We start from the raw sequence: 16,381 nt of genomic DNA, 5'->3' as shown, positions 1-16,381 counted from the left end.
ACAGTTTTTGCTTGAGTACTGCAAGTCACATCAAAACCCACTGCTGTCATTGCTACAAATTTCAACTATGTATACTCATAAAAACAGCACAACAATTCTTCCCTGGCACAAGCTTTTGAGCATTTGTGCAAATATAGTGTTTTCCCTTCTAGTTCATCAGGAAATCAAGGATTAATTTTAAACCCCTGTGTGACTGTCAGCACAATTACTCCGGGTGATGTGTTCTCACACGCACAAGTTCAGCCAAATGGAATCCATCTACTCTGAATCACTTTAGTTATTGGTTAATAATAAAAAAAAATAAAAAATAAAAAAAACCCATACACAATGAAGTAGCTAGCGGTGTGGCATACACCAACTCTTTCCATGCCTGGCAATCACAATGCCGTGATACTAACAAACACACAGCACCATAAAAAGGTCCAAAAAGTATACAAATGTATTGATTAATGACAGAAGCTTTCATCAGTTAATAAACCAAAGTAACATTCAGACCTGCTAACACACACACACAAACACATACATCCACCAACACCCTACTGTATAACATACCCTCAGGCTTACTACAGTAATGTTGATGGGTTCATGTACTGATGTCCTAGATCAGATGGCCTACATATACTGACCCTACAACATCACATGTAGAATATACTCATGCAACTCAAAAACTTAATAATGTAACTCCACAAACAAATCATAAATTTGACTACTTATGGACATGTATTAAATAACGACAGGAAAGCAACTTCCAAACACTTGCAAAAACATATTATTGTAATGCAAAAATGCAAAAACAAGAATTAAACTGCATAACAAAACCAGAACCAAAATTATTAACATTAACAATTTGAATAGAATTAATAAGAAACACTCAAATTTAAATTAAATTTAGATTAAATTTAGATAAAAGCATGTAGATTGATAATTGAAACAGAATTAATTAAAAATAAAATTATAAATGTAACTAAAATTAGGCTGCAGGCCAAATTTGAATTACTCATTCTAACTTCTGCTTATATATTGTAAAGTCAAAACTTAGTCCACCCATAGTCCTGCTCTCTAATACTTTATAAAATGAAGCATGCATAGCTAAACAAAGAATGCATGTTTACTAATGCAAGCTTGTGTTTAGCCTGTTGTTGCAAAATAATTTTTAATGTTGTTCACAGGTTTTTGGTGTTTCTCAAGTGTTTGCGTGTGTGTGTGTGTGTGTGTGTGAGAGAGATACTCACAGTCCTGGTCTCCTGTCCCCTGACTCCATAGCCATGAGACAGGACTAGCTGTCTCATAGCCTGCAATACTGAATGCCCAACCATCCTAGGGCATTTAAACTAACCTCTAAAACACTATCAGTCTCTTTCTGTGCCACACTGCCCTAACCGCACCTATTTGATGTTCAAATATCTGTCTCCCCAGTGCACTCACTCAGACAGAGCATCCCTCTCTACTGAAATCTGCCCATCACCACAGTAACAGACAGCACTCTGGCAGAGAGGGATGTTTCTGCAGACACAATTTTCATCAGACCCTGCCCCTCTGTCCCATTCACACACACACACACCAAAGCGAGATCATGGGATTATCAAGAGGCTGGTATTGTTTAGGCGGAGGGGGGAGGGGGATGGTTGACACCCACTGCCCTAGTAAACCAGTCACCAGGGTCAACCCTCCAATGATTGACAGCTCACAGAACAATCAGGATGGCACATATATCTGTTAAGAGCCCGCCTTCCTGCTGTCAATCATAAACAGGTCCATTACAAGTCAGAGGATAATAAAAAAAAACTAATGCAGAGACAGAGACTTAAATGCTCAAAGTGCCACAAGGGAAAAACTGAGAGTGATAGAAAAGAAGATAGGGAAGCTTTTACCAGATTACATTTGCTAAGAATGTAGCCAAGACTATGGCTCTGTTCCAAAACCTAGTGATTGCTGTCTACATAGGGTGGTGTCTTCTAAGGCAGCAGTTCTCCAATCACAAATGGTCAGCAGCTTCAATTATTGTGAGATGCATTACCATGTACACCTGGTCTTAAAGGGACAGTTCACCCAAAAATTGTCATTAATTACTCACCCTCAAGTTGATCTAAACCTGTATGATTTTTGTTAATCTTCAGAACACAAATTAGGATATTTCTGATGAAATCCGAGAGCTTTCTGGCCCTGCATAGACAGCAACGTAACTGATAGGTAGTAAGGACATTGTTAACATAGTCCATGTGACATCAGTGGTTTAACCGTGATGTTATAAGGCTATGAGAATACTTTTTGTGTGCAAAGAAAACAAAAATAACATTCAGTGATTTCTTCTCTTCAGTTTCAGTCTTCAACATGCATTCACGAGAGTACCATGATGCCTGTGTGTGGTTCTGAAGACAAGCAAGCAAGCAGAAAGCCCTTGGACTTAATCAAAAACATCTTAATTTGTGTTCTGAAGATGTACGAAGGACTAATCATGAAAGTAATTAATGATAGAATTTACTAGGGCTGCCCCCTAATAGTCGACTAACTGTTAGTCGATGAGAAGACGATTGGTTGACCAAAATTTTATTAGTCACTTAGCCTGAGAAAATCTTTTTTACAGGAAGTGGTAAAGTCACACACTGAAAGGGGTGAACCACCCCTTTAAGACCAGATGTTAATGGTTATGCATCTCAGCTGACCGCTTGTGATCGGAACACAGCAAAAACATCAGATATACCAGGTGGAAATTACATCACACATTGTCAGCGAGCCAGAGCAGAAGCAGACAAGGGAAGTACATTTTCAAATTCACTGTGTCAGTATGGTTTACTGTGTGAAAGTTGCAATGTGCACTTTGTGTTACCATCAAAATAATGAGACCAATATTTTCAAATCTGAGAACTTGCATCAATGTGTCTATATTAGAATATCATGCTATAGAGTCAAAGCGTTTACAATTTTTGAGGCAATCAACCTCTGAATGGTTTACTTAATAGTTGTCTCAGCACACAAAGCTGACAGAATGAAGCATTTTAACAAAAAATACACAAAGCAGCTTTGATATTCAATAGTATTAAAAGGTAAATTACCTGGGATTTTGAGCATTCCTGCAGCAAGACAAAATTAAAAACACATTAATACACATTCCACATGTTAACTTACACAAATACAGCGACACTTTACATATTTAAAAGTTAAAAAAACAACACAAGATGAGGGATTAATAAGCTTCTTTTTGTGTTAAGATGTACACACTAACATTAAAACCAAATCATGCAAAATAAAAATGTCATGGTGCAGTCAAGATTACCATTGTTTGAAAAATGTTCATAAAACAAAGTAGTTTTAATGGGAATCTATGTGATTGAGTGAAAGATTTCTCTTCACAGATTGTTGCAAGTCGGTCACACAAATTTGCCACATTGAACAAAAGAAAGCTTCTTCTATGTGAGAAATTTTGCTAATGTGACCACACTTCAACACTTGCAACTATTTGTATCCACCTTTTTCTTCCTGTATGAGTGGGTGCGGCCATTTATAAATGTTATGGGTCTGGCTTTCAGTCTCATTCACGTCCAGCTATTTTCAGCTGTACAAAACAGCTCATTTTGCTGCTTGATATTGCAAATTGTGTGTTTTACCATATTATTTTGATGTATTACCTTAATTATGAATACATTGGTTTGTAGAGCAAACAGTTTTAGCGTTTACTGCATGTTGTTATTCTTCTCGTTATTTCCTTATAGCAGCTAATGAACCTGAAGTCTCACCCATAGGCTTCAAAGAATAAGGTGGATATCCATAATGGCAGATTTCAAATTGTACATATGTGTGAACACACCGAGTGATATCCTGGTGGCAGAGGAGGCTTGCTGACTGGATAATGATCGACCGTATCGATTATAGTCTGTCGCTCTCCACGCTGGTTTATTTTGCGGAATCTTCTCCTTGACTGCCGATGAGATGCTTGTCTTTGGAAATACTCATCGTTGTCATCCATATAGTCCACCTGAGAGAGACAGAGAGTGGTTAACTGTATCCCCATCTAACTGACACATGGCTTAGTGCACATATACAGGCCTGTGAAACTCACCACAATCATTTCTGAAGCCTCAAGGACGATACACTCACAACCACGACGCAAACTACCAGCAGAACGCTTACCAAAACTGAAATAAAACAACATACATCACACAAAACACTGAACAGGACACGGAGAGGAAACAATGGAGCCAAACCAACACTCGTACCTGCTGCGGGGCAGAAACATAGACTCCTTTATAAAGACTGAGCCAGAGAGGAGGATATACCAGCAGGTCCCAATGTCATCAGGACTATAACACAAACACAGACATATATTACAACATTACCCACAAAACCAAAAAACACACAATGATATTATTTTAGCTCATTCTTAGTATTATATTCCGGGTGGAGCAGTGACCTAACAACACATATGCCACGTTGGGCAAAGGAAACAAATGTGATGAATCATACTAATGTGGGCGAATGCATCTTGGTCAATTCCCAGAGCAAAGGGGCACCAGTGGTTTGCTAGCCTCGCGTAGCCAGACTTTCCCAATTAGATGGGAAGACCCCTTTTCTGACCAGCATTTAAAATGACCAACCACAATCTTTTTATTTTAATGTTATGTGTATGGACGCAATATCTAAGAACTGTTTTAGAAAGAACAAGAGGAAATGAGTAGGGGTGTAACGGTATACAAAATAGCTAAGATAGCTCTTCCTCAGAAGCCAAATACTCAAACATGATTTTGTTCCCCAGACTGACTGAAACATGCTATTTTAAGAAAGCACTTGCCATTTCCGTGTGCAAAACGATTCGGAGAACAAACTGTTGGTGGTCCTTCGGCATGCCATCTGAGGTTGAGACTATTGGGTTTTAAACTATGCTGAGGGAAACCATATGAGCCTACGCATTTTGCACAACTCAATTCCCAAAGGAAAAGAAGCACATGGCTGACTTTGTGTGTTTTGGAAAGCACAGGCTTTGACAGCCTGGTTAATGTAGGCATTGCACCACAGTGAAGATTTACTGCAGATAATGGGAGGTTACAGTTAGAAAAACGTGGGGGGAAAAAAATGGGGAAAAGTACATAAGTGATGGGGAATGTTCCAGGTTTTGATGAGCTAGCATGACTTCACTTTTCCATACGAAATTTTGGCCCAACTGTGTTAAAAGGTTTCCTTGAACATTTAAGTAAGAATGCACCGGATTTGATACAAATTAGGCTCTATCAACAGTATTTTAGGTGTTATGTTTACAAAAAGCAAATGTAATGTGTAAAATATGAAGATTGTACTTTTGTTAAAGTAATGGTTCACCCAATACACTGACCTTTGTTCGAGCTTTCTGACTCTGCATAGACAGCAACAGTACTACCACGTTCAAGGCCCAGAAAGACAGTAAGGACATCGATAAAATAGTCCATGTGACATCAGCGGTTTAGCCTAGGTCTGTCACTTGTGATTATTTTGGTAACTGAGTAATCTGTCGATTATTCTGACAATTATAATGACTAGCAATAATAATAGCAATGAGACAATAATAATTAGTTCAAATAAAGTATCACTTTACTGCACAATTTAATCTGTTTAATACTGACTAAGCAACATTTAATTTGAATTTCCACCTTAAAAGTTGAACCACTGAAGTCACAAGGACTATTTTAACAATGTCTTTCCTACTTTTCTGGGCCTTGAACGTGTCAGTTGCATTGCTGGCTATGCAGGGTCAGAAAACTCTTGGATTTCATCACATTTTTTTGTTTCCCAAGATGAGTGAAGGTCTTATGGGTTTAAAATGACATGAGGGTGAGTAATTATTGACAATTTTTATTTTGGGGTCAACTTTCCCTTTAAATCACAAAACAATCAATAGCTTCCTGTTTATTATTGGACTGTAAATCATCCTATGTAGAAGAATTTATGGTTATATTTTACTGATGTAATGCCAACAAGTGAATGTAAACAGACCTTTCTGGGATGCTAACAGGCTAACAAAGTCACTTCAAGTCAAAAGTTTGAATGTAACTTATTACTTTACACAGACAAAAATCAGCAAATTATTGTCACACTACTCTCATGCCAACGTGTATACGGTTTATGTCCTCTGGTTATATATTTGTAACAGTGTGTATTTTAATTACCCAAAAATATTTTCTGTGGTAATTGACATTGTGTCACTAATACTGTTAATGAGCTTAACTTAATGAATGCGGAAAATTCCTTAATTTATATCAGCCCAAATGGGGGTCCTGAACAGAATGTTTCATTTTAACAGACAGAGTGTGTGTCTATATTCAAAAAGCCTTTAGAAGCTTAATCCCCGTCTGTAGATGGACGTTACAGATTTAAATGAACTGAGCACCAGAGCACCAGACAGATGTCGGTGCGTGTTTGTGTCTGAGACAGAGAGAGTAAGCAGATGTGTGTGTGGACAAAATCATCCTTGTGACTTTGATGTAAACCTCTGATAAACTGACCTAGATAGAGATACATTTTCTGACAGCCTTTGTGAGAGTGTATCAAGTATGTAATGTGTGTGTGTTTGGATACTCACTAGTATAAAACCTCATTAGCTTCATGCTGTTCATATCGAACTGTCTCACACATCAACCTGCAAGTGAAATAAACAGTGTTAAGCACATTCTCTCTGTAATGTAGTAATGAAAGTACTCTCACACAAACTGTGCACTTGTACCTGAGCTGGTGTTCCCTCAAGTTGGACAGTGCTTCCATGCCATGGAGGTACGAGTACACGATCTGCAGATCCTGCAAAACAAAAATATAGGAAGTCATGCTTACGTTGATGTACACTGATGTCACTTTACAGGAATAGCTCTGTCCAGTTTGGCAAACAACCATTAATTGTTCACATTTAGCATCCTTCCTATTACACCCATGTCATTCTGATCTTTTCTAGAGCATGGAGTGGGAAAAAAGTAAATAATCTTATTCCAGATTTCAGAACTTTTTACAGAAATTTTATTATTGACTGCATTTGTCAATAATATAGTACTGAAGTTACTGCCGGGGGAAAAAGCATTTTTGAAGGGTTAATCACCATGTTTCACTCGCAATTGTTGGGAAAAAACATACCAAAAAAAAAAAAAACACAAAACACAAAAATGAGAAGCAATAAATAAGCAGAAGCAAATAATTTTTTTTTACATACAAGTTTACTAATTAAACCTGCGTTTTCCCTCCTCACAAGTCATTTAAAACCTGCCTGTATGTACATCAAAGCACCAGTAGGAGGTGCCCTATATATGTGAATATATAGACAAATAATAAATACCCATCATATACCAAACACACAGTATGCACAACCCTACTTAATCATTATTTAACTCGGCCCACCTTAAATTACGTAATTAGCGTTTTACAAGAAAGAAATGTTTGCAGATACTCCATCATTCACTCCTTCACTTTCAGGTCTCTTTTTTTCCCTCACTTCTGTTTTTCCTCTCTACTTCTGTCATTATTCAGTTCCTCTCTTGATATAATAAAAGACAATATAGATGCGTACCACAACCCTAGTTTTTGGGTATTATTTTTAAACTTGCTAGACATTCATAAAATGTCAAATAAAAAGCCATAGGTAGTTTATTAAGTTGACCTATAACATTGTTTAGCAAATATTAAAAGTATTTAAAGCTAGTGACGTAAAAAGGGTTGCTGATGTTTGTTACTGCCACAGTAATGCAACGTGTGCATTGGGAAAGAATATGTTTCTTTGTTATACGTGCTTCTGGTCTAATAGACACCGTTCCTCAAATATGCTTGTTGTCTATAGATGCTTTTGTTAGCAAATTATAGATTAGGAAAATCTGGTCAGAGAAATAATTTCATGGTTAAAGACTTCTGTTCAGGCAGCTGAACAATCATTCTGTTCAATGAGGTTATATGAACCTGTTATGCAAGTGCGTGTTGAATATCAGGAAGAGGAAAGAGCTACACAGCAGATACAACCACATTAACGCTAATATAGAAACCCTTTATTTTCACACCTCTGCAACGCGAGACAACAGTGAGACAGAAAAAACCTCAAACCGAGTACAAACACCTTCAAACACCCATACAAATTTTCACAACAGGAACTAAACAGTGGCTGAAATCTAGTGTTATCACAACACTAAGATATCTAACTTTGATACAATACTGTAAAAAATACTGACATTTTTGTATACTTTAAATGTCAATGTGATGCACTTTTTGTTGTGATACTGTCTCAGTCCACATCACACTGACATTTTAGAAAGCCAAACAATTTGAATACAATAATAAAAATAACTTTATTATATTATAATAACTAAGAATGGCATTATGTTAAATTATATTATGTGGTAATACAACTGCACTATTTTTACTGTAGTAAAACTGCAATATGTCTTCATTTTTACACACAAAAAACTACTAGAAACTGGCTACCACCACTCAGATGTTGAACAGAAAAATATCCTTATGATGCATTTTACTAATTTTTCTTTAAAGGTTTGTATTTTAATATGGAGTAAATTGGTATTGACATTTTTTTGTAACTGCAAAATAATTCAGTGTTCCTTAATGACAAACGTCATTGGGTACCTGTAATGATGCTGAAAAGTCAATAAATCAATAAATAATTTAGACAAAGTTCAAACATTATAGATTATCAAACATAAGACAAGTGAAGTTAGTCATAAAATAAGAACAAATAAATTACAACCAGTGGCACAAATAAATATAATGACTTGAGAATGATAAGAACTGCTACAATTCTTAAATATATCTTGAGACAAAGGTCTTCTTAACGATTTTCAGTTTTGCTTAAAATAATTAAAACCGTTCTTACAACATGCATTTAAATAACGAAAGAATGGTATTTGCGGTAAAAAGCGCCCCCGCTGTTAGGGCTAAAAGGCACAATAATTAACATGATAATTAACAGAAGGCTGACTTTTCCATTTGTTGACATGATTTTGATTTAGATTCAGATGGTAATTATCCATCTTAGAGACAATCACCATGTTTAGAATGAAACCATCATATTTAAAAACTTGCTATTAATCATAATAAAATACCAGTTGTTGATACTACTGAATCTATATTAAATTACTATGGGATCTCCTTCAATCAAAGTTTTCAGAATATTCACATTTTAAAATGGTTTTGTTCCTGTATTTTAAAATACGTTTTATATTAACATATTTTAATGACAGTATATCTATTGAACAAAAAAATAATTATTTTATCAAAATAAGCAGAACATAGTACAAAATTTGTTAAAGTTTTAACTTAAACATTATTAAAATAATAAAAATAAAAAATATATATATTTTATCTAAAGTATCAATACTGTGTACCCTGTGTGTGGGGCAAAAGGCCCCCCTTGCGACCTCATACATTTATACGATTTTTAAACAATATAAACGACTTGCATGATTTTTTTGTCAGACAAAATCTGTTGCTCCATAAATGTTTAATACAAACATCTATATTTTTCTGCAATCATACACTTTGGGTGCAGCGAAAAGCGCATTTTTTGTCTTGAAGGTGAGCCTTTAACCCTTTTGTACCCTATTGATATGTATCAATATATAGATATTTTTGACAACACTACAAACCTGTGAAAACATTTATTTTCACAATCCTTAGTTTTTAGCTTGATTTACCAACATCTTAGCTTGCTTAACACATTCTTAAAGGGCCAGTCATGAATTCCTGTTGACACAAGTTTAGTGTTACCAACTAAGATTTCCTGTGATTTAGTAAAAGATTTCAACACTTCATTGATGCGATGAGGTCATACTGGCTCTGTGCTAAGGTTATGATGACAGCTTGGTACTCACTTTAAAAAAAAAAAAAAAAAAAAAAAAAAAAAAAACCTACATACAATGAGGTCCAAATATAATATAATATAAAGCAAAGGAAAAAAAGCTTATTTATTATTACTGCTCATTTCTGGGTTTAAATCTGATTTTGAACTCCAGATTTCTCATAGTTTGTGAAGTGAACTGTGAAGACCTTTAAAGGCCACAACATTCAAACAAATAACTGTCCCATCAGCTCTCCACAGTAATCTCACTTAAATGGGACATCAGAGGCGTCACCCTTTCCTTCTAACATTCCAACAACCTTTCTCATGTTCTTTGACTCCCCTCCAACCCATCCATCCATCCCTCTCATCTGCACTCACTACAGTCAAATGAAACTAAATTCAAACTGCCCAATAGGTTCCAGTCAGGGGTGGTGTGCTGTGGTCTGCAATTGGTTGATTTGAGTAGAAGGGCAGGAATGTTTATTCTTGGACTATGGCATTTCCTCTTTGAGAGGCAGACACGCACATAGAGTTCTGATTATGGCAATGGACTGAGTCCTCTGAGTCAAGAGAGCAAGGTCACATTTCAGTTAGTTGTAGAAGAGCCGGCCATGGATCACTGAATTCAATCTTGAAAATACATACTTGCACACGTGTTGGCATGTCCCATATGACATGCACTTTCATTTTCACATATAAAAGTACCATTTTTGAAACAATGAAAACTTCAGGCCAATTCTGTCAGTGTAACTAAGTTCCAGTTCCTTTTCAATAACATATCAACAGTTGCTGTTTCCATTCTCTCACAGCCTGGCATCAGAAGTTTCAAATCCGTAAACTAGCCCTGTTTATCATATGATCACCTCTGACTAAATCTGAAAATGACTCATTATAAACAGGGTTTTCGTACTTTTAGATTCAATTTTCATTGTTTCATTCCAGTTGTTTGGAATAACTGAATCATTCAAATTCAGTCAAACTCAGATTCATACATATAATCTAAAAATCAGTTTAATCATGTACAGAATAAAAATCAACCCAAACTATTTTGCTTAGTCAACAGCTACAAATTCGTATTTAACATTTTACATCACTTAATACACATACATAAATTTAAACTCCATGACAACAATTCATCTAGGAAACTCAACTTTCTCTTTTCTGTTTGCACTATGTGCCACTAACAGGCTTTTCAGCACAACTTCCTTCTCGTACTAACATGTTTGAAATCAGATAAATTTACAGATTAAAATTCAAGGCCACAAAAAGGCATTTACTTTCCATTCTTAAGGAACCCCAGAGCTTCATTTCTCGTCAGAGCTCTTAACTCTATTTAAATTGTTCAGTCCAAAAGTTTTGCACCACTCCTCCTCCATTTGGAAACTAATAGCCAAATTACTGGTACTATACAAAAAACGAAACACACATTTCCGCATGGAATCGTATTCTGCCATTTGTGTAGTTGAGGACATCAGTATCACTACCCTGTTTCAGCGGATATTTTTAAAGAAGTTCTCACAGTATCACCTGTTGACACATGCCAATGTTCCTCTACATGTTTTAGTATACAAATTCTTTTTTATCCTCTGTCCTCCTTTCTTTCATGCACAAATGAAACTGTGTTATTCACACAGCCATCTCAAAATCAAACAACCCAATGCAGAGGAATAAAGTTTACACCCACTTTCCTTTCAGTTCTCTCACGGTTCTGTGGAAAGGTACATAATAGTAAAGCTATGCAAACAATTATAACTATCTGTGAGTCACTAATCACACAAATTAGTAATGAATATTATAACATTAGTGATAATCAGATGAAAACACTATCATTAACACACTAGCACCACATATTAGTACTTAAAAACGAAAGATAACCGCCATATACCATGGAAAGGTACAAAAAAAGCACCATGGAAATACCATCTTGTTTTTAGGAAATTTACAATTTTACACCATGATTCTCTGAAATGCTTTGGAGTGCTATAAACCATGATCCTGAATTACTGCCACATCAATGAACTATATGAACTACTATAGTATTTACGAAGTACCGCGCTTACTGTCCGATTTTCTTTTTTTTTTTTTCAATTGCAACATCTATATAAGTATCAGTTTATACAGAAGATCTGTCAGCAGCAAAAAATAAGTGCATTATTGGCTTCGCATGAAATGTTCTGTTCTAATTCTGTCAGACTGATCAGGTCCTCTTTTGTATGATTGGCAAACACCGAGGTAACCGAGTCTAAACATGGTGACCACTCATTATATAATTCATGTCTTTTTTTATAGTCCAGAACAAATTCCTTTTTAGAACTGAGAGATCTTCAATGACACAACATAAGGGGAAAAACATCTATGCGAACATGACTTGTTTAGAACATGATTCTTTGTTTTTCTATTAAGGGAACTGACCAAACACTTAAGTTGTTTTCTTAGGAAAGTGTTTGTGAAAATGCAAACTAAAATGTACAAATGAAAATTTAAAAGCTAACGGTTGCCCAGCATCTGTGTTTGTGCGGTTTCTGAGTTTCACAACGCATTCTGTGTAAAGCGTGAAATTCCCCCCACCCCGGTGTCTCGGTGGCAGGGTTAGCAGGTGGGAAAAACCATTATAGCCAGCTGGGTGAACAAGACGAGGAAAGATTTAAGAGCAACACCACAAATGAGAAAGAGTGTGGTGTTAAACTGAGTAAAACATTGTCTGAGATGGTGAATAGGCTATCGTTAATGCACCAAATATCCATATGCATCCTGTACACATATAAATGCTGAATAAAACAATCGCCTAGGAGGACTACATAAATTCACATTCTGACCTCTGACCCAGAATTACTCACATTCCAGTTAGTCCATTAAAAGCACGCTAACACTGTGTAACTAGAATGCTTGTGCTGTGGATGTGTGTTACGGGAATGGTTGTTCATTCAAATTCAAAACACAACAGTCTACATTTGTTTTTTACATTTAAAGGGGTCATCGGATGCTAAGTTCACTTTTCATGTTGTTTGAACATTAATGTGTGTTGGCAGTGTATGTACAAATCTACCCTATAATGCTTCAATATCAAAAGTAAAAAGTCAAAAGTATATTAAAGACTTTTCATTAAGACCCTACAGAATCATATCAACTTGTGGAAAATGGGCATCCGATGACCCCTTTAAAATGTTAAATAGTCTCAACCGTAGGTTGCTTCCCCAATAAGAGCAAACATTTCAATTTGTTGAGCATCTCAGCCAGCTTGAGTGCAACAGAAATTACACTTAATGGCCCTGGAACTACTTTTGATTCCAAGTAAACATCTACCAGCGGGCAATAATAACTATGAAGCAATACTGCTCTGGTTCATGTCTTTCCATAACATCCACAAACTCCTTACAGCTATCAGACTCCTTAAGGTTATCAAGGAGGAAATCCACAAACACCAAAAACATAATTACAGAAATAGGCAGGCTTTGCAAAACTGTTCTAACACTAGACCACACGAGAAAGTAGAAACATTACATCATGTCCACTGAAAGACAAACAGTTTAGTAAAGTCAACGGAGTCTTTTCATTATTTTTCCCTCCTGAGAACAAAGCATTGTTCTGAGTCGCCATTCCTCTGGAAAATCTTAAAAGATCCCACACACTTATACTAAGGGCCTGTCATACCAGAACTAAAGTAATGAAAACATCCACCTTCACATTCCTGCTATTATCCCACTTTTTAATTTGACTAAGCATGCATTTATAAAAAGGCTAAAGTAGATTGTTCAGTCATGGCTCTGCTTAAATATGTAATAATGCATTTCTGTACCCACATTTTGACAAGTAAAGAGTTACTTTATCAGCTCTGATTAATGCAGAGGATTGAGGAGAACATGGAAGGAGGAGAGGAAAAGCTGATAAGACATTATTATTAATACAGAAATGTGTGCCAATGCACTTTTCAGCACTGACACATCACTTCAATGAAGGGAGAGAGGAACAGAAAAACGTGTCAGGATAGGAGAAATTACTCTCACTCCAGTCTCACACGCTCAATGAGCCTAACTGGGGTAAAAACGGAAACGTCCTTTACTAAAAATACTCCAATTCAGTTCACCACTGACCTTAATGATGTCACCAAAGTTCTGGGAAAAGAATAAATGGATCACAGCTGAGAATTTGGCCCCGGACTCAAATAAAAACATTTCCAACCTCTCCAGTAGTGTTTTTTTCTATTAGCTTTTTCTGTGTGGTGTACTTGAAAAGCAGGCATTCATGCTCTACTTATAACACCAAAAACTTATTTCACAGTACATGTTGGCGCACTAACCACAAGGCTATTGACGCCGACAAAACACTTATAACTTGTGTGTGTTGATATCAAGCTAATATTTGCATACCGCAAACAAAACAATAACAAAATCTCTAATGATAGACACTTTACACCATCTTCACAATATATACCGTCATACCTCCCAGCCCTATTCTGCATGCAAAATTGATATGCATATTGATACTAGGCCTGGGCGATAATTTGATAACGATAATTTTCCTCGATAAAACGATATGAGGAGTTCGATAAATGTTCGATGTAATTTTTATGTGCCAAAAGCGGAACGAAACAGCGCGACTCATTTGAATCGCGCCACACGGACCGTTTATCCACTTGGACCAAAGCTCAAAGTGCTGCTCTGCATGAGCTCACTAGAGAAGATGCATTTATTATCCCAATGCGGCGTGGACGCATCTGGAAAAACCGAGCGTGCTGCACCGCATGCACGTCCCTTCCATTATGAGCGCAGCTGCCGCGCGCCTACATTTGAAATAACAAACTTGAACGCGCAAAAGATGCGATATGTGAACGGCTCCGTCATGCGAGCACTAAACAGCGCTGTGAGATCCAGTGTGAAACACTTGAATTCAGAGATGAACACAATTGACTCTGTGATTCAAACTAGTTTAAAGCTGTGTGCAACGAGACAGACAGAAGGCTTTTCAATCTACACATCGCCATCATTTACCATGGATTTACTGTAGTAACACTCACTGCACCATGGTATTGTGGCAGCAATGTGGGATATTCACTTTGAATTTTATTACAGGAGTAATGGTATATAATTATAGTATGTATGTATTTGTGATTAAGCTATAGCATGTGTGCATTTATCCTGAATGTTTTTAGAACGTTTTTCATACAAATAGGCTACCTATAAAACCATGTAGATTTTTACCATGGTATTGAGGTACCATTATGTGTGGTTTTAACTGTGTTTATCATGATTTAAAATGTATGCTTGCTACTATGGGAGACCAATGCTTAATAAAACTGAGGTTGCTACAATTTTTATAGATGTTACTGACTGGTAATGAACAAAAATTTACCTCTGCATCCTCAAGCTACTATCAAATGTGCATTTCTAAGAGACAAAAATGTGATATTATTATTATTATTATTATTATTATCAGACAACCCAAACCTGTTTCTTGATTTGAAACAATTTAACTCATTAGAACATGCAGAAATTGATTTTTCTATTTAGATATTTATTTTGTTAAGGAAAATTAATGGTCTGGCTTCTACAATTTCCACTCTGGAGCAAAAATCTGATTTTAAACTGGAAAGAAATAAAGATTTGACATTCATCGTGATAATTATCGATATCGACTGATATGAAAAAAAATTATCGTGATAATTTTTTTGCCCATATCGCCCAACCCTAACTGATACGCACACAAATTAAGAGTGTTTTGTCGGCATTGATAGCCTTGTGGTTAGTGCGCCAACATGTAGCACAACTGTGCTCGCTGTGACCTGAGTTCGATTTCCGTCTCAAGGTCCTTTGCCGATCCCACCCCACTCTCTCCACCCAATACTTTCCTGTCTGCTCTCTACTGTCTATCCAATAAAAATAGCCACAAAATAAATACAAAGCCACAAAATATAATTAAACAAAAAACAAACTATAAGTGTTTAAACACATCCACTAATTAGGCACTAGTAAAAACAGAACTTGGCATTATTTTTATTATCAGTAACTAGCAGCAGCCATCTATATCATAAGTACCTGGTGGGTTATCAAGATCAGCTGGCTTTTAAGTTGAGTCTTGTGGTATTGCAAAAGATAACAGCAAAAAGTGTTTTTATTGTTTAAAAACTCAAAGAACATGTGATTCTGCACTATTTAAAACACAAACAACATGTTCGCATTTCTCTAAAAGCCCCTTCAGTTGGTCTCATTCACTAATGGCTGATCCGCTACTACACAAAAACAGGGGGAGGAAATAAAACCATTGTTATGAAACTGCAGGGCTAATGCGTTTCGGAAGAATGTGAATCAGTTCCAAAGTCCTTTTTTTTTTTTTAAAAAAAAAAAACAACACAATGCCAAGGTAAAATTAGACTGTATAAACATTGATCTTTTCTCGTACATCACAACATGAGACCTACAAAATTATTTTTTACATTTTGTGATACAGATGTCAGGTTTTTTCAAATGCACTGAAACATAATATTCAGTAAATAGTAATCAGAGTATACATGGGATCACTGGAGAGCTCATATTTTTCAAAACTTTCTAGATGTCCTAACACAACATGAAAAGCCCATAATGGATCAAAAATGATCTG

The 16,381-nt window shown here is 36.1% G+C and overlaps 1 protein-coding gene across 3 annotated transcripts in view; it reads right to left on the bottom strand.

The window, feature by feature from the left end:
• rapgef2a (Rap guanine nucleotide exchange factor 2a) overlaps positions 1-16,381 on the bottom strand; it is a 43,848-nt gene that overhangs the window by 19,446 nt on the left and 8,021 nt on the right. For all 3 annotated transcript variants that reach the window (XM_051106918.1, XM_051106920.1, XM_051106929.1), the window contains exons 2-7: positions 6,689-6,759; positions 6,548-6,604; positions 4,215-4,298; positions 4,058-4,133; positions 3,806-3,973; positions 3,054-3,071 (exon numbers count right to left, since the gene is read on the bottom strand). In XM_051106918.1, coding sequence (XP_050962875.1) covers positions 3,054-3,071; positions 3,806-3,973; positions 4,058-4,133; positions 4,215-4,298; positions 6,548-6,604; positions 6,689-6,759 — 474 coding nt within the window. The remainder of the gene's footprint in view (positions 1-3,053; positions 3,072-3,805; positions 3,974-4,057; positions 4,134-4,214; positions 4,299-6,547; positions 6,605-6,688; positions 6,760-16,381) is intronic.

The sequence above is a fragment of the Labeo rohita genome, chromosome 1, assembly GCF_022985175.1.
Source record: "Labeo rohita strain BAU-BD-2019 chromosome 1, IGBB_LRoh.1.0, whole genome shotgun sequence".
Lineage (NCBI taxonomy): Eukaryota > Metazoa > Chordata > Actinopteri > Cypriniformes > Cyprinidae > Labeo > Labeo rohita.
The sequence above is the reverse complement of the archived record's forward strand: the minus strand, read 5'-3'. Positions and strand labels throughout refer to the sequence as shown.